The sequence below is a fragment of the Phallusia mammillata genome, chromosome 6 (assembly GCF_965637545.1).
Source record: "Phallusia mammillata chromosome 6, kaPhaMamm4.hap1.1, whole genome shotgun sequence".
Classification (NCBI taxonomy): Eukaryota; Metazoa; Chordata; class Ascidiacea; order Phlebobranchia; family Ascidiidae; genus Phallusia; species Phallusia mammillata.
Genome location: NC_137257.1, coordinates 5,800,048 through 5,816,191, shown reverse-complemented (window position 1 = coordinate 5,816,191; position 16,144 = coordinate 5,800,048). Strand labels below are relative to the sequence as shown.

Here is a 16,144-nt window from a genome sequence, read left to right as displayed (position 1 = left end):
CATGTCTTGAAATTGTGCTGCTATGACTTTTTTCACCGAACAATATAAACCCAACCAAACTTAATTGGTCTCTTGCGCAAAAAAATGATACATATCACAAATCGTGATTTTAGCATGCAGTTCAGATTATTTATTTTTTGTAAAAATAGTCATTTCATTCAATTGAACTATGACGTATTGTTTTTCTGGCATAAATTGAGTATGACAGAAAGCTGCTCGCGTACAACCGGAAAAGCTCCGGCGTACAAATAGTGGTTTGCGCACCACTGATTGAAAACTATGGAGTTAGATTGTCATTCTTTATATTCATGAATTAGACAGATTTTTCTTTATGAGGACCTGGTGCAATAATTCATTCGTAACCAAAACCATCGTGTTACTGTCAATCAACTTGACGCGAGGTATAACAGCGATTTTGTGCCTACAGCAGTGACCTTGACGCCATCCAAGGTCAAAGACAACGTGCTTTGCACTCGGCAAGTGTTTACAACCAAAACAAAGTCTACATGCTTTATGCAAGATCTTGTAGATAAGCGCAAAAACTGTGTCAATTGTGACAACGTAACCTTATACATTTTGATGTCAAAGGGTAAAATGCTCGAGTTGTTTTAGACAGAATTTTGTTGTCGTTGGGTTTTTGCAGATAAAAGTTTTATAATTTTGTTGGCGTGTTGGTATTTCACAGGTCACACGAAAATCAACAAAGATTTCGTACCTACTTGAACGACCTGGTATTAAGTTACATAACTTTACAGGAGTCCGTGAACTTGAATTACACGTGGCAATACCGTGACATCATTGACTGAAAATGATCTTTCGAAAACTACAAAGAACCGCGAAGATTAATTTAAACTAGAGATGTACCTAGGCCTACCATATTTCCATCCCCGGGAAGGAGGACACATTGTTAAAAAAACATATACTTCAAGCGGCCCCCAAAAAATTAAAAGCGTCAGAAATTAGACTGTGTAGCCTACTATAGTTCAGTGGTTCTTAACCTTTTTTCCTTGCTGCACCCCTTTCAAATCACCAACCAATTTTCGCTCCTCCTTCTATAATTGCTTAAATAGAATGGACCTAACCAACCTTAATGATTCAGTATCCTCGCACCCCCTAGGAACAGTTCTCGCACCCCTTGGGGGTGCGTGCACCCCTGGTTAAGAACTACTGCTATAGTGTAACGTTTATCACATCACTGCACTAAAATGATCTTGTATTTTCAAAAACATGTAAACCACACCTGTACTATTTAAAAAATAAGCTGAAGATGTATATTCGGCTGCTTTCAAAAGCAAAATTGTCACATATGTATTTGCTAAATCAGAAAATCTTTAAAAAGGAGGACATTTGGACACTTTTTCTTGTCTTGTCCTCGGAGGACAATTTAGTTTTTGCTAAAAAGGAAGACATGTCCTCCAAAAAGAGGACGTATGGTAGGCCTAGATGTACCGAATCAGCTAAACTTGGGTTTGGCCGAAACCGATTATTCGGCACTTTTTGAAATCATAATAGTTAACGCGATTTTAGTTATGGCGTAGTTTGAACTAATGTGTTGTAGACCTTTTTAAGCAGAAAAGAAATTTTTGTTCGTAAAAGATTCGGTTTCGGTCGAATCGCAAGAACTTATTCGGCAGAAACCGAATCTGTAAAAATTGCCGAATCAGCCGAATAAACTCATCAACTGAATTTAACGATACATCACTTATTTATAGCAGATGCTGAATTTTTCTAGCCCAACCGAACAGCATCAAACAGTCTATAAAAGCGATATAATTTATTTCAACCGTTTCGGCAGTAACCTAATAACGATGCTAAAAATCAGTGAAAAAACATTACTAATGAGTCCAATATATTTTAATTCATAAAATTCAGGGTAACTTTACCCCTTTGAACCCCCAAACTTGTCATGTTTTGGGGTAAACTTTTTAGTCAAATCTGCTGAAGGATATAGCTTTGAAAATTCTGCTTTATGATTTATATGTGTGTTGAGTTCATAAAACTTAACGCTTTCCAAATATAGGTCGCTTCAACCGAAACCCCTTTACAGTTTGCAAGCGCCGCGCTCACCACAAATCGAAAAGCAGCACAGCGATATATAAACACGAGATTATTCCCTCACACAGAACTGCGCAGTAGAATGGAACATGCAATAGCTTGATGACGTTTAAACTGTGGAATAGTATTTTCACACTGAATTTTCGACGTCCTTTTACAGGTCGCCTTTATCGGGGTGAATAACACGTATACTGTACTAAGCGCATTCAGTGTTATTTACCCTGATGAAGGCGACCTGTATAGGACGTCGAAGCGTCGAAATAAAAATACAATAGCCAGAAGAGCTCCATAAAATTTGACGTTATGCCTGGCAGTAACAGCTTCTACTTTGGCGATGACGTGTCATCTCTCGCAATGCTGTGGAGCAGGTGATTGAGTTGTTACAGAAGCCATTGAGTTTGGCAGAGTTGGAGCCCTTGTCGCGGTCTGCTGGGGTTTCCCCGCCTGGGAAAGCACCTGTACCGTTTGAACTTTTCCTCCTGACATTATTTGAAGCGTTTTGGGTTTTCCACCAGAAATAACCTGCGAGGTATAAGGTTTTGTTATAACTGTAGCGACCATCGGGATTTTTGATCTTGGGAAAAAACTATATGTAATCTATAAGAAAATTTGCTGTAGGTAAAATTGCATTTTCTTATAATAAGTACAAAGGTACAGAATGAGACCAATTCCTATGTTTGTAAATATAACAAAACAATATTAGAAGCTCTAGTACTTAACTATACTACAAAGCACTTAACTGTGCTACAGTGAACACTTTAGGCAAACTGCTTATTTCTAACATGAACATAACACCAACAATACACGTAGACGGTGTTTTTTGACAAAACTAACCGAGGTTTCAGAGACAGAATCGAAAACCTTCCACATACCTGAAAAGGTTTTGCACCAATTGTTGAGATAGGCGCTCCAATCACCCCACTGGGTTTCGAAGTAATTGGCATATACGCCGATGACGTAATTTTTCCAGTTGATGATGACGTCATCGATGATGTAACATTCAACCCCTTCGGTCTGGTCGCTGTGATTAGAATTCTAGGTCCATCCGGTGCGCTATCGCCCCCATGCGGCGGTCGTGGACCAAGTTTAACGCCGCTTGATGGCGTAACCGTGCGTATTTGTTTTGAAGAGTTTTCTGGAGGTTTTGAAATATTTATAATACGCTGACTCGCTATGTTGGCCGGTTTGCCAGCTGATTGTTGAACAATCTTGATTGGTCGGCTTGAGGCAGCAGAGAGCTGTTCGGACAACCGTCGAAGCGTGTCGGCTGTCAGAACATGTTGCTTAGCAACCGATTTCAGGTTGCTATCAACGACGCGTACAAGTTCAGCTGTGGGTTTTTGCTGCTGACCGCTCGCAGGTTTCAGAATCAGCTTCAAACTGGGCTGACCGTTCTGCTGTGGCACCAACGTTCCTTTTACATGTTTCTGCAGCGCCCCCGTGTGTCCAACTTTCGCTGGCTCGTCTTTCCACTCGGTAGCGCTAGAGCTCTGTTGAGTGATGAGCACCTCTCTCGAGCCCTGACTCGTTGTTGCTGGATTTGATAATTTTCGAGTCATTTCGACAATTTGTTTTTGCGTCATTTGTATCGTGGTTGTGCCACTAGAGGCGCTAGAGCCGTTTTGTGAGGCGGATTTTTTGGTTTTCTTTTTTGTCGGTTTTGGTTTGAAACCAGGAGTGCTTGGTTGTGTATTGAGATCTGCAGAATCTGTTGCCTGTTTCGGTTGCTTGCTCATCTTTTGATCGACGTTCAAGGCAGTCGGATCCACTAAAGAGGAAAAATCGGATAAAATTGACACAAGTTCCTTAAAACTTTGCCAAAATAGTCCAATTAGTGACATTATTGTGGGTTCTTATCTCGCCCCGACCACCTGTGTTTCTTAAGCAAAAAAACCCTTAAAACAATTTCCGCAACCCAGTTGATAGTGTTAGGTTGAAGTTAAAAGTGAGTGCCAGTAGTTTAACTGGGGGCATTTTAGGGTAAAGATGGGAGGCTGAAAAATAGATAGGCAATTGGGGGAATATAGTCACAAGAAAAATTCGTTTAATATATTTTCGTAATATTGACTATGATTTTGATATGAAATCCAAGTGATGTAGAAATAAGATTTGGGAAACACAAAACTATACACGGAAAATGTTAAAACAATGGGTCCAAAGGATTGTGGCAGCTTTAGGGCAATGGTACAAATAAAGAATACCATGAACCAATTGTTTTAATATATATTTTTATGTTAAAAAATAACAGAATTACGAGAGGTGATGAAGTAATTGGCCACTTTTAGATTTAAAATAGATATCTTTCAAACATAATATCCCAGGGTACTTAATTCACTTTAAAATGCCATAAAAATGTAATATAATTGCTCAGGCTCTATTTCAGAAAAAACAAAATAAACAAACCACCTACCTGGCCCCATAGATGGTACAGAATTTCCAATGGTTTGTCGTTTTAAATTTCTGCATGCAATACATAAATATGAGAACATTTTATAAAATATTTTTGTGACAACACATAGCTGGCATTTCTCAAATGCGTTAAGTGGATGTACTGTTGTGTTAACTTGGTGAACTTTAAGTTACTTTTGTGCGCAATAAATAGTTGAAAATTAATATTTTTGAAGATTAAACAAATAAAACTTACTTTAGACTTCCGTGCTTCAGCATCTTAGACTTTCCTTTCACTTTTTTCATTTTGTCTTTGAAACGTTTCTTCTTCGGTGCACCTAACTGTTCCACATGATGGCGCTCTACACAAAATCAATATATTTGTATTTTTCCTGCATACATTGTTCAAACCAATCCTGTTAAGCACATAATCTGTACAGTTGCATAGTATTCCCAACCATAACCATGAGTTCAAAAATCGTATAATTAATTACATAATCCGGTTAATCGCATTAAAAAGCATGGTGATTTGCTTTTGTAAATAACTTGGTTCATCTGCATTGCGATTTTTCCAAGCATCAAAATCAAAAAATAGAGATTTAATAGTTTAATTAAATTTGTTAAAATCTCACCTAGCTCTTCCACTGTTCTGTCACCATGGAGATAAACCCACAATCGTTTGCTAGCATCGAATTTCACACAAGGGTCACTTTCATAATGAAGTCGGTCAAGTGCTCCACTCACTGCTGAATTAATCTGTGAAAATTTGAATCTAAATGATTAAAAATATGAAAAAAGTAAAAATGCTGAACAAATTTGTTTTCAATACTAGAGTAAGGGTGTTCAACCACCAATCCAAGGGTCAATTGCAAGCCTATGAATTAAGGTTGTTCTGCCCACAAAGGCATTTGGATTTGAATAAAGTGAAGACTGCTTAACTATTTTAGGTAAAGTGTGAACCGCAAAATTGTTTTAGTGCAGCACAAGGTTTTCAGTTTTGTTTTTTGAGCACATCAAAGTATCTCATGCTATTTTTCTTTTCACAAACAATGTAGCAATAATTCCTCACGACTTTAATATAGTTGTTAACTCAATATAAGTGTGTTTGGTGCAAAACAAAGCAGAAACAACTTGTAGTATATGAAAGTGCAGCCTGTGGTCTAATATAGCAATTGCATTTGGCTTATCAGTGATCCAGTTTGCACAACCACGTGCTTAGACATTGGGAATATATCGCCATGAATAATACTGCCAGTTTTTTGATTTTTTTTTGAAATTTACAAGGCTATTTCAACCCCGAAAAAACTAAATGTGATGCATGCCCAATGAACAACAAAGCAAAATATATTTTTTTTTTAAATATGTTTTGTTATTAACAGAGACAGATATCAAAAGCTAAAAAAAACAACGCCCAAACCTGTTGGTCTGTGATGACCTCTGCCAGATATTGTGATTCCCGTATTAAATTACAAACATCATTTCTTGCACCAGTTCCTCCAGGCAATCGAGCTACAGCATCTCGAGTCAACGCAAGCAATGTAACTTGAGGTGGTCTCTCAGGGCGCAGAAGACAATGTTCCCGTGCTACCCTGCCCTCTTTTGTTGGACCGGTACTCCCTAAAAATTGAATGTTAAGATGACTGAGGCATCGAAGACATTTTGTCCATTAGGGATGGGTCAAAACAGCAAATGTTCTGTTTGGTCGAGCACCAAGTATCTCACGGTAATGCTTGGTGCATTGTGATGTCACAACCCACTCCCTATTACACACTAGTTTCATAGCTTTCCACAGTCCCTTGCGTAACCAGTGGTGTATTAAGCTGTAGAGGCCCCAGAAGTATGTGTTTTTCCACCATCTATTTTGTTCTTGGACACCCTTTCAGTTTTGTATGTCAGCATGGCATGAATATGCAAGTTTAATGCTCGGGTAAGTTTGTGCAACTGCTCGGTACCGAGCCTAAAAAACAGCGATGCTCGGTACCGAGTACTCAGGTTCTGGCTCAGCTCAGCCATTCCCTACCAGCCACAGTACCCCAGGCCTTAAACATTGGTATTACAGATCACCCAGTAAAACAATTGTGTTGGACATTATGCCATTACCCTGATGAAGACATCTATATTGTTATGTCAAAGAAAAAGTATCAGTTCAGGTACATACATTTGCCAGTGGTGCAAAAGGATTATTTATTTGTACAATAATAAGCAAAAAGTCCAAACAAGTGGAGGTTGACATAAGAATTGTATAAAATTGACATCAGTTTTCAATGCAATCAAGTTACAAAAAAAACGCTCTTAAACATGTTCTTTTTTGTCTTGTTTGCAAAAACACATGTCACGGACCCATTTATAGTTTTAAAAAATACAATGCTGACTCCACAAAAGCAACAGCTTCTACAAGAACCACTGTTAATACAAAAATAAGGCTATGGTGCATTTATATCTAACCTTTAACTGGGGGAACTGCATAACGCTTTCCATTTATGGTGTACACAAAAGCCTGGTGAGGGTAAAGATAACGACGCTGCTCTTGGACTCGGAAAGATGTAATTTCATCACTTGGTGAATTCACAACTTGGGAGGGTGACTCATCGGGGAGCTAAAAAGATTTTTATTATGGTAAACTGTACATACAATATATTTTTACACGCAATTGTATTGGTTCTTCAGAGAGAAAATTGGACAGTTAAAATGATATACAATGACAAAAGTTTTGACATACATATCTGTAATCAAGTAAAACAGGTATTTTTGAACAAAGTTATTCACAATATTGGATACTAACTTAAAACCTTCAGTTCATAAACTAGTTCATTGCCAGTAAAGCATTGTTGTAAAAAGTTTGAGAACCTACTTTTGAGAATTAGTTTATTTACCTCACTTATCCATTTGTGGCAAAGCGTCTCCAAAAAATTGGATTGTCCTTCATCATCAACTTGGCCAAGCCATTGCAATTTCATATCCTCGACAGCTATCAACTTTGTCGCAAAGTCGTTCACTAAAAATGACAAAATGTTTTTAAAATCAATTTACAATCAAAAGACATACTATCTTAAAATTTATCAGTATTTTTGTGAGCAACTGATCTACTAAATTTTTTTTACATTTTTACCTTGATGGAAAGTAACTTTTTCACATTTTTACCTTGATGGATACCTTTCATGTATTCCAATGCTGGTTGGACGAGTCTCGACCAATCAGAACGCGTTGTTGTCCAAACATATTTTGAAGCTTCTGCTGATGCAAGCCAACCTCCTACAAGTTGTTCAACCTGACAAACACAAAAAATAACATATTTTTTAATATTGTTCTATGAGCGTTTTTACCAATAGAAACATCATCAATATGTCAATATTTAATACTTTCATTTCATTTTTAATTAGATTCGATAAGAGTTTTTTCTATATTTTTCTTTTAGCCATGACGTAAAACTGCTCAAAAACAGTGATTTTTTTTGGAAAATGACCTTTCCTACAAATTGATTAAAATGCGAAATGCTGCACAACATTTTTTGTGATTTAAATGGGTTTTTCAATATGAGAATAAACCCACATGTCGGAATCCACTGTAGTACATGAACTTATAACTTTGGGTACTTACACTTGATGGTGTCTTTTCTTGTGATAAAATCAAGACGTCTTTGATTAACTCGAAAAAGCAACAGGGCTGCGTCATGTATTTGTTGCTGTGTGAAATATAAAGCACATTTAATGTAGTCAGACACTATTATAAAATGGATGTATTTTGTCAATGAGCAAATAGTGCACCAGAAAATAGGTGATTTCTTCAAATTATTTGTACCAAATCAAGGAATTCACAAAAAAGTACATTTAATGCTACAAAAATACACAATAATTGATTTTTGATTTTTTATCCTTTTTATTGCCTATTAAAATCTGTTAACTAAACAAAAATAACCTACCTGTGCTCATACTTGAAATGATATTTAGATTTTTTTGCACCAAGATTTTGACTAATACTTGCTGCTTTAGCCTGGTTACTTGCAAATGCTCCTTTGATTCTTTTCTGTTTGTTGTTCTTTAAAACATCGCCGTGTTTTCTCTTTTTGCCAAGGCCACCTGATAGCCAAAAAAACATGCTTTATTGGTAAATAAAATGTACAAAACTCACATTTTCTCCAAAAAAATCAGAATTTGTTGTTTGTTTTACTAACACCACAGCAATCATAAATTGTTCTAGTGTTCATATGCATGTTATGTTTAAATGCCTACCTTGGCACAGTCATAGAACACACCCACACTATCAAGATGTACAAAAAGCGTAGTAAGTGTTTTTTCCTATTATTGCAGTCATACCCTTAAGTTTTTGAGACTACAATGTGAGATTAATCAAATTGTAGTAATTGACTTTAAACTCATTAATAATATTGACAGCTTTTACACATTCAGTGATGTTTGATGTATGGTATTTGAAAGATATCATATACCCTACTTTACTATTGCACAAACAGACCTAAAAATTTGTTTAGTACCATATTGCATATTTCCTGCTTTGGTACTTCATACCCCAGGATAAGAACCTCTGTGCTAGAGAATTTGCAAAAAAAACTAATTCTTACCTTGCAGTTTTCTCCCACCAGCAAATGTTCTAGAAATGACATCAGCCAGTTTTATTCCATTCACATTTAAATCTGGTGTGTTCTGCAAAAAAATGCGATTAGAATGTAGACAATGGCAAGAAATAGGGCATCAAATGAATTTATAAATAGTTTGCATTATTTGCATCAGTGGTTCTTAACCCCTTACTGATTGTGTAACCCTAGTTCCAATAACACAAGTTTATGTGTATAAATAGTATAGCAGTTACTAAAACCACACAAATCACACTTTTTCACAAGCTTAGACCGAATTCGTTTACTACTGCCTGTTGCCAATGGCATCTATGCCAATGTATTTATTCATTTGCTGACCAAAGAATCACTGAGAAACGTTTCATTTCAACCAAACTCTGGAGTAGAAAGGTCACCTTCCCAGGTATTGCCAATTTATGTATTGTATGACACCAATGATCACACTTAAAACTAGAAGAGTGGCTTTCTGATATACTTCCATTTTATATATTCTATACGATATTTACCAATTTACTATACACATCATTTGATCTACACATATGATTGTTTTTGTAAACAAAAACTAATGGGTCCCCACACGCATGTTTGTGCGGATTTACGGTAAACAAATGTTGCGGTGATTTTTACATTCTTAAGGACAAATTTTTAGAAAGCATTAACCCAACAATAAAAAAAATTGTTCGTATTCTTTTTGCACTATTATTGTCATATAATTACAAAAACTTTAAAAAAGAACAAAAAAAATAATTTCAATTGATTCTCTTGCTTTGACCCAGATATTGTGGTCCAAGGTCAGGTTTCAAACACATTTTTTTCTGGAAAGCTGTAACAGTTGTGTTACAGACACTTTAAATTAAAAAGCAATTTGCTACAAGTGTATACATAACAAATTGTTTTTCATTTAACTTTGTTTCGCAAAACGAGTACCATTGACCTGTAGTAACCTCTCAGGGAGCACACGCCAAACGACTGTTTGACCTTTTGACACCGTTTTCAATAGCACACCGTCATTCGTGTTCAACAATACTGTTAAGCCTAATTTATACATGCCTTGAGTATTGACTCCTAAATTGATTGTTAAAAAAACGCTACGTTATGAAGAAAGTTCTGAGCTGTGTTTGTAATACCGACTAGTTGACCTTAAGTAACCCGTGATCATGCGGCGGCCAACCTGACAGCGAGCATTTAAAAAAACATTTATTTGGCAAAAAAGTCAAGTTAATTTTTTCATCTTAACTTTTATTAACAAAGTTTTTCTTGACATATACAAAACCGAAGCACGGTTATTAGGCTTAAATCACGTCATAGGTGTAAAACCTTCGCCAAAACTAAAAATGTGAGTGATAACTTAATAAAACGACATAGCATTGCTGTGCAAAACAGCTGATTTCTAATCACTGAAACGATGTCTCGTAAAACGTCTGTCCGACGTCAAGCTGAGCCCTCCCGCTATCGTAAACCAGTGAGTTACTCTCTTGGTACTTCTGCCTACAGTGTCTTTCTTGACCAAACGAGCGTTAGACACATTTACGTTTCGGGGGCCTGTGGGTGAATCTCTGGGTCATACGGGGTCAAAATTCACATGGACCATCTTTAGACCAATATCTGTAATGTGTGTAAAATTGAAAAAGTTTGAACCATTCTTTCTTGACCAAAACGTGGGAACAATAGCCGCGCTAAAAATTTCACGTTTTGGGGTGCTGTGGGTGAACCGAGGGATCAAACGGGGTCAAAATTCACATGGACCATCTTTAGACCAATACCTATTATGTGTGTAAATTTGAAAAAGTTTGAACCATTCTTTCTTGACCAAAACGTGGGAACAAATCCGCGCTAAAAATTTCACGTTTTGGGGGGCTGTGGGTGAACCGAGGGATCAAACGGGGTCAAAATTCACATGGACCATCTTTAGACCAATATCTGTAATGTGTGTAAATTTGAAAAAGTTTGAACCATTCTTTCTTGACCAAAACGTGGGAACAAATCTGCGTTAGAAAGAAAAAAAGACAAAAAGAAAAAAAAATATAGACAAAAACAATATGTGTCCCCTTCAGGGAAGGGGACCCATAATGAATATATATATATACATACATTAGTTACCAATTTAAAGGGGGGTCCCTATCTTTTACTGGCATTTAACAACATAATTGCTTGTACAAGTAGTACAGGCAATTTGGTAGCAGTTTTAATAAGGTGCAATCATTTTTATGTTTAGAAAGAAAAATAACCCTGCACTTACAATTTTAGCATCCCTTCTGCGTTTGTGCTGCAGCAGGAGTTCTTTAAATTGGTTGAAAGAAACCGTGTTGGAGTTTGGATGAAATGGTTTTGCTGCAACTGAGTGCATTTGTTGAGTATCATAATCAGATTCCCATGCAGTAACATCAACATCAGCAAAATCAGGGTGCATTGCTATCTCAGTGTTCACATTGGCTAAAGTTCTGCACAATTAAATTTTGAGATTAGACTGTAAATCAGGGTTTCTTAAACAGGTTCTTTAGGCACTTTGGTTTTGGTATGATTTTAGACCAGTGCTCTGCAAGTGTTATCACAACATAAGAAAAATTTCAGAAAATAGGAGCACGTTTTTAAGTTATACAACAGACATGTATTACAGTAGCATTTTTCGTTAAAAAATCTCAATGTACAAAGTTTTTCAGTGTTCATAATATTAAGACAGTGTGGTTTAGTTTAAAACAATGTAGTGTGACTTCAGTTAAAAAAAAGGTTATAGACCACTGGTTCGCACGATGCTGTCCCTAATAGAATTTGCAGTTGTGCTTATATTTTTCCATATAGCACTTGTATGAGCCAAATTATTTAAAATGGATCCTTATTAAGCCTTTCAGAGGGTGTTCACTTGATGATAGAAAAGTTATGAACACCTGCCATAAATCAAACAACATAGCAACAAAACTCTGATAAAGATGTTTACATGCAAAAAATGCACGAATTCAATTCTAGACAATAAAACAATACAGCAAAACTTACTGATGATACAAATTTTCAGCAGATTCTTTTATTTCCATGTTATCATCTTCATTTTGAGGTAAACTGGCTTTTGATACAGATAGTTTAAATGAGTGAGGGTGTGCTGCTACAGCTAAATGACACTAAAACAGATAATAATATTTGCTATTTATCAATAACACCTCAGTGATGTTAATAAAAAAACATACCTGTCTGGAAACAATCACTTCCTTTAACAATTGGTGGTAATAACGATGCTTCTGTAATTTGTGCTTTATTTTCTTAATTTTATCCAATCTTCTGCGGTGCTGATATGCCATTGGGTTGTGAAATCCAGTTTTCATTTGCTCAACAAACTGATTCAATGGATTGTGCGACACTTGCTGGCTGTTCAGTTCAGGAAAAGCAACCAAATCCTCACCAGATAGCAACATTCTAAAGCAATACTTTATTCACACTGACACTATATATTTTTGAAAAACCGCATCAAATTATAAAGGCATCAAACCCATCAATGATCGGTAAGCTGCAGACATTGCACACTGTTTTGGACCATAAGGTCTCATCAGTCAAGCTGGTCACAAGACATAGACCGTATTAGCTAGTGTAGGCATGTAACGGCTCTCCAGTTTGTTGAGAGTAACAGGCTGAAGCCATATCTCACCAATTCTGTTCAAAGCACCCAACTTTTTATTGCGCATGATTTTATTCAGATTTATGTACTTATAAGACTAAATAACAAAAACTATTGTGTTAAATGTCCCAAATATAATTCTAAATTTCAACAACCCTTGCTCTTTCCTCAAAGAACACATTTGTGAACAGAAATTGAATCACTAAATGATATTACCTTATAGTTTTTTGGTTTTCTTCATCACCAAGTCCTCCAGGCAGAAGTTTTCCCAAATTCTGTTTCTGTTCATTATTCAACTCATTTTCCCAAACAGATGTTGTCAAAACATCTTTCAATAACTCTGGCTAAAATATTAAAACTTGTTTTAGACTGAAACATCATGAATATTCACAAAAACTTTATTTTTACATTCATAATATTACCAAATCTGAATTTAAATGTTGTTTTTGCATCAACATTTTGAAACTACCTAATATTTTTAAGCACAAATGATATTTTATAAAAGCAGGTTATTAAATACAATGTACAAACTGTTTAGATAACATAGTACCAGTAAAAACAAAAAGTCAACACTAAAACAAATCAATCTAATAAAATACTTACGTTTTTAACCAAAACAGTTGGTAAACTAATAACTTCCCCATCAATAATAATTTCAGACGCCATACTTCCAAAGTACTTTGTCTCTTACGGCCGGTATTTCGGTGAATATGTGGTGAGCAAAACACGGCGCAGCACTTCGTAGCACGGCCGCCATTACTCGATATAGGTTCCTATCTATTTGCATTACAAAACACGCCATGCCACTTTCAACAAGAACAGCTCTCTGCTCACTCCGTCCGATGACCGAACAGGTTTATTTTACGACAAGTGTGTCATTTTATCATTTGGTCGTAAAAATACGTTTTCATCATGTCAGTTGTCAATTTTTATTGCATAACTTATCTGTTTTAAAGGCAGATTGGCTATCTGTGAATGTTATTTATTACTTTTTAAGCTGGGTTCTTGAAGAACACGTTAAAAGTTACAAAATATCAAATGGAATGTTAAAAATCTCAGGAAATTGTCAAATTGGCTCCTCGTTTTAACAAGAAAATAAAGACTTTTGTGCCGTTCGTCTTGACTTTTTATACCGTTCGTCTTGTAACGAAAACGTCTGAATACGTTTCAAACATGTCTAAGGAACCTTGATTACGTTTAGTACACTAGCAACGCAAAAAGAAATCCATATTATTCTGTTGGTTCGCAGGTTAAATTAATTTTGAACACGTCACAAAAAGGTCTGTGTTTGTGGATATATAACAGCCAATAAATGTTTTTCACAGAGTTGAAAGTGTGTAGTTAAGTTAAAACATCACATGGACAGCAGTGTAAGAACGGTATATCGCTTAACTACTTTTGGTGGATGTTTGTAGCGCTTTTTTCACTTCATACGCCAAAGTCATTTACATACCCAAGTAACTTGAATCGTATTTCTTGAGATATTTGACAGGTCGAAATGCAAGTTCATGTACCCAAACTTTTGCTGAATAATTTGCCCACACAAACTTTATGCTGACTAATTTGGGTCTGACTCTGACAAAAGCTTTAGTTTCAGTACACATTTTGGTAAATGAAACTATCTCTGTTAAGTGCCAGGAGTTCAGGCCGTTTACTCTACAACACCAGTATATTTAGATCTGAACAAGAAAAATTTTGCAGCCTGAAACGGGCTAAAAAAATCTACGCAATCTACTAAAAAAAACTGATATGAGAATATTAAGCCCAAACTGGGCATCGAAAACTTAATTATACAGTAGTCTTATTTTTATCATAAACCCTCGATCACCCAGACCCTAAAAGCCCTAACCGTCAACATTTTTAAAAGTTGCATATGTTTTATAAGTAGATTGCGTATAGATTGCGTAGTTTTCGTAGATTGCGTAGATCAGGGGTCTCAAACACTCGGGCCGCGGGCCGCATGTGGTCCTCCAAGAGTTTTTGTACGGCCCGCGAAGTTTTTTGCAGTTATGTGTTTTACTCAAGCGGGATACCGTGTTAGATCAGCAAGTTTACAGAAATAATCACTCTCTATTAAGTTGGGTTGAATTGAGTTTATTTCGCTTGGTGAAAGACAACATAGCGACACATTGGTGGTAGATATGCAGGGTTTATATAGCAAAATCGAAAAAAGCTCCTCATAGAATCAGCAATTGCCATTGTTGCGTCATATTACTTGCATTGTTGCGTCGTTGTAGGTCATTGTTTTTACACAGAGCAATAAAGCATAGTTGGTGCTTATTTGTTTGTTATTGTGATTTTTCAAATGTAGTTACCGGTAATAGCGGAAATGAACATTTTCCTTTTTAATCATGCAATACCGGTACTTTTGTTGTGATGTTACACTGTAACAAATGTTTCGATAGTGCGGCCCTCGACTTACCTAAAAGTTTGTTTTGGGCCCTTAGAGCAGTTTGAGTTTGAGACCCCTGGCGTAGATTGCATATTTCAGAGGAGCCCGCCTGAAACCCCTTTTTAAAATTAATATTTAAATTTGGCGGGAACGGGTGGCGGTTATTTGTGCGTATGTTAAACAGGGTTGCCAGGTGGCCTAAAATTCGGACAAAAAAACGATAAATTGGCCTAATTTCACATGCTGTGTCCGACGCCTAAAAACATTAGGACATTTAGTTTTTTGTCCTAATATGTCCGAATTTTGCTATATGTCCGAAAATCCCATTTTTTGAAGGTTGCAAACCTTTTTTACGACAAAACGTGGCTTAAAACTGCAACTTGTTTTGGTTAGTGCCTTGTTTATGACGTCAAACACATAATTGTCTGCCAGTGAATGTCTGGCCATTGTTGTGTACAATGCAAACGAAACATTTTTTAACGTTGCTAAATCAATGATAAACGCTAGAGCAGTGGTTCTTAACCTTTTTTCCTTGCTGCACCCCTTTCAAATCACCAACCAATTTTCGCACCCCCTTTCAAATCACTAACCAATGTTCGCTCCCCCTTTTGTAATTGCCTAAATAGAATAGACCTAACCAACGTTAATGATTCAGCTTCCCCGCACCCCCTAGGAACAGTTCTCGCACCCCTTGTGGGTGCGTGCACCCCAGGTTAAGAACCCCTGCGCTAGAGCAACATGTTGCAATTGCCGACTAAATATTATTTTAAACATGTCGTTTTTTTGTCAAACATAGGAAGTTTGTTATGTTTTACGTCCACCACTTTGTATTTTTGTAAAACTCGCTCTTATGAGTGTGGGGAACGTAAGCGCACAAAAATGGCTGTTGGCACCTCGAAATTGATACCTTATTTGCAATTATACGCTCTAGTTTTTTTTGTCCTAAAATGTCCGATTTTTAGACAAATGTTGTCCGAATCCAGTCGACACTACCTGGCAACCCTGATGTTAAATATGTTTTGGTCAACTTTAGATATCAAATTATTTTATTTTCGCAAAGTTTTACAATTTCCATTATATTTAACGTTATAGATAGTTTTATTCTAATTGTTTTACT

General features: G+C 36.3%; 1 protein-coding gene across 2 annotated transcripts; it reads right to left on the bottom strand.

The window, feature by feature from the left end:
* Positions 1-1,759: 1,759 nt before the first annotated feature.
* Positions 1,760-13,442, bottom strand: LOC145233069 (nuclear factor related to kappa-B-binding protein-like). 2 transcript variants are annotated; one of them, XM_080097731.1, is made up of 17 exons: positions 13,239-13,442; positions 12,852-12,979; positions 12,211-12,436; positions 12,023-12,144; positions 11,271-11,472; positions 9,020-9,101; positions 8,363-8,519; positions 8,041-8,125; positions 7,597-7,711; positions 7,317-7,438; positions 6,889-7,039; positions 5,861-6,060; positions 5,076-5,199; positions 4,700-4,805; positions 4,466-4,515; positions 2,928-3,823; positions 1,760-2,577 (listed from the first exon to the last, which is right to left on the bottom strand). In XM_080097731.1, exons 1-17 carry the CDS (start codon positions 13,299-13,301, stop codon positions 2,398-2,400), a joined length of 3,009 nt encoding a protein of 1,002 aa, XP_079953857.1. In that variant the 5' UTR covers positions 13,302-13,442; the 3' UTR covers positions 1,760-2,397. The 2 variants fall into 2 exon arrangements, with proteins under 2 accessions (XP_079953857.1, XP_079953855.1); XM_080097729.1 differs by having other exon boundaries at positions 7,585-7,711; positions 13,239-13,441.
* Positions 13,443-16,144: the final 2,702 nt, after the last annotated feature.

Coding starts and splice junctions, on each gene's coding strand:
- LOC145233069 (XM_080097729.1), bottom strand. CDS start 13,301: ATGGCGTCTGAAATTATTATTGATGGGGAAGTTATTAGTTTACCAACT. Junction 11,473..12,022: donor GCTGAAAATTTGTATCATCA/GTAAGTTTTGCT, acceptor TTAATTGTGCAG/AACTTTAGCCAATGTGAACA. Junction 7,040..7,316: donor GCCACAAATGGATAAGTGAG/GTAAATAAACTA, acceptor AAATCTTTTTAG/CTCCCCGATGAGTCACCCTC.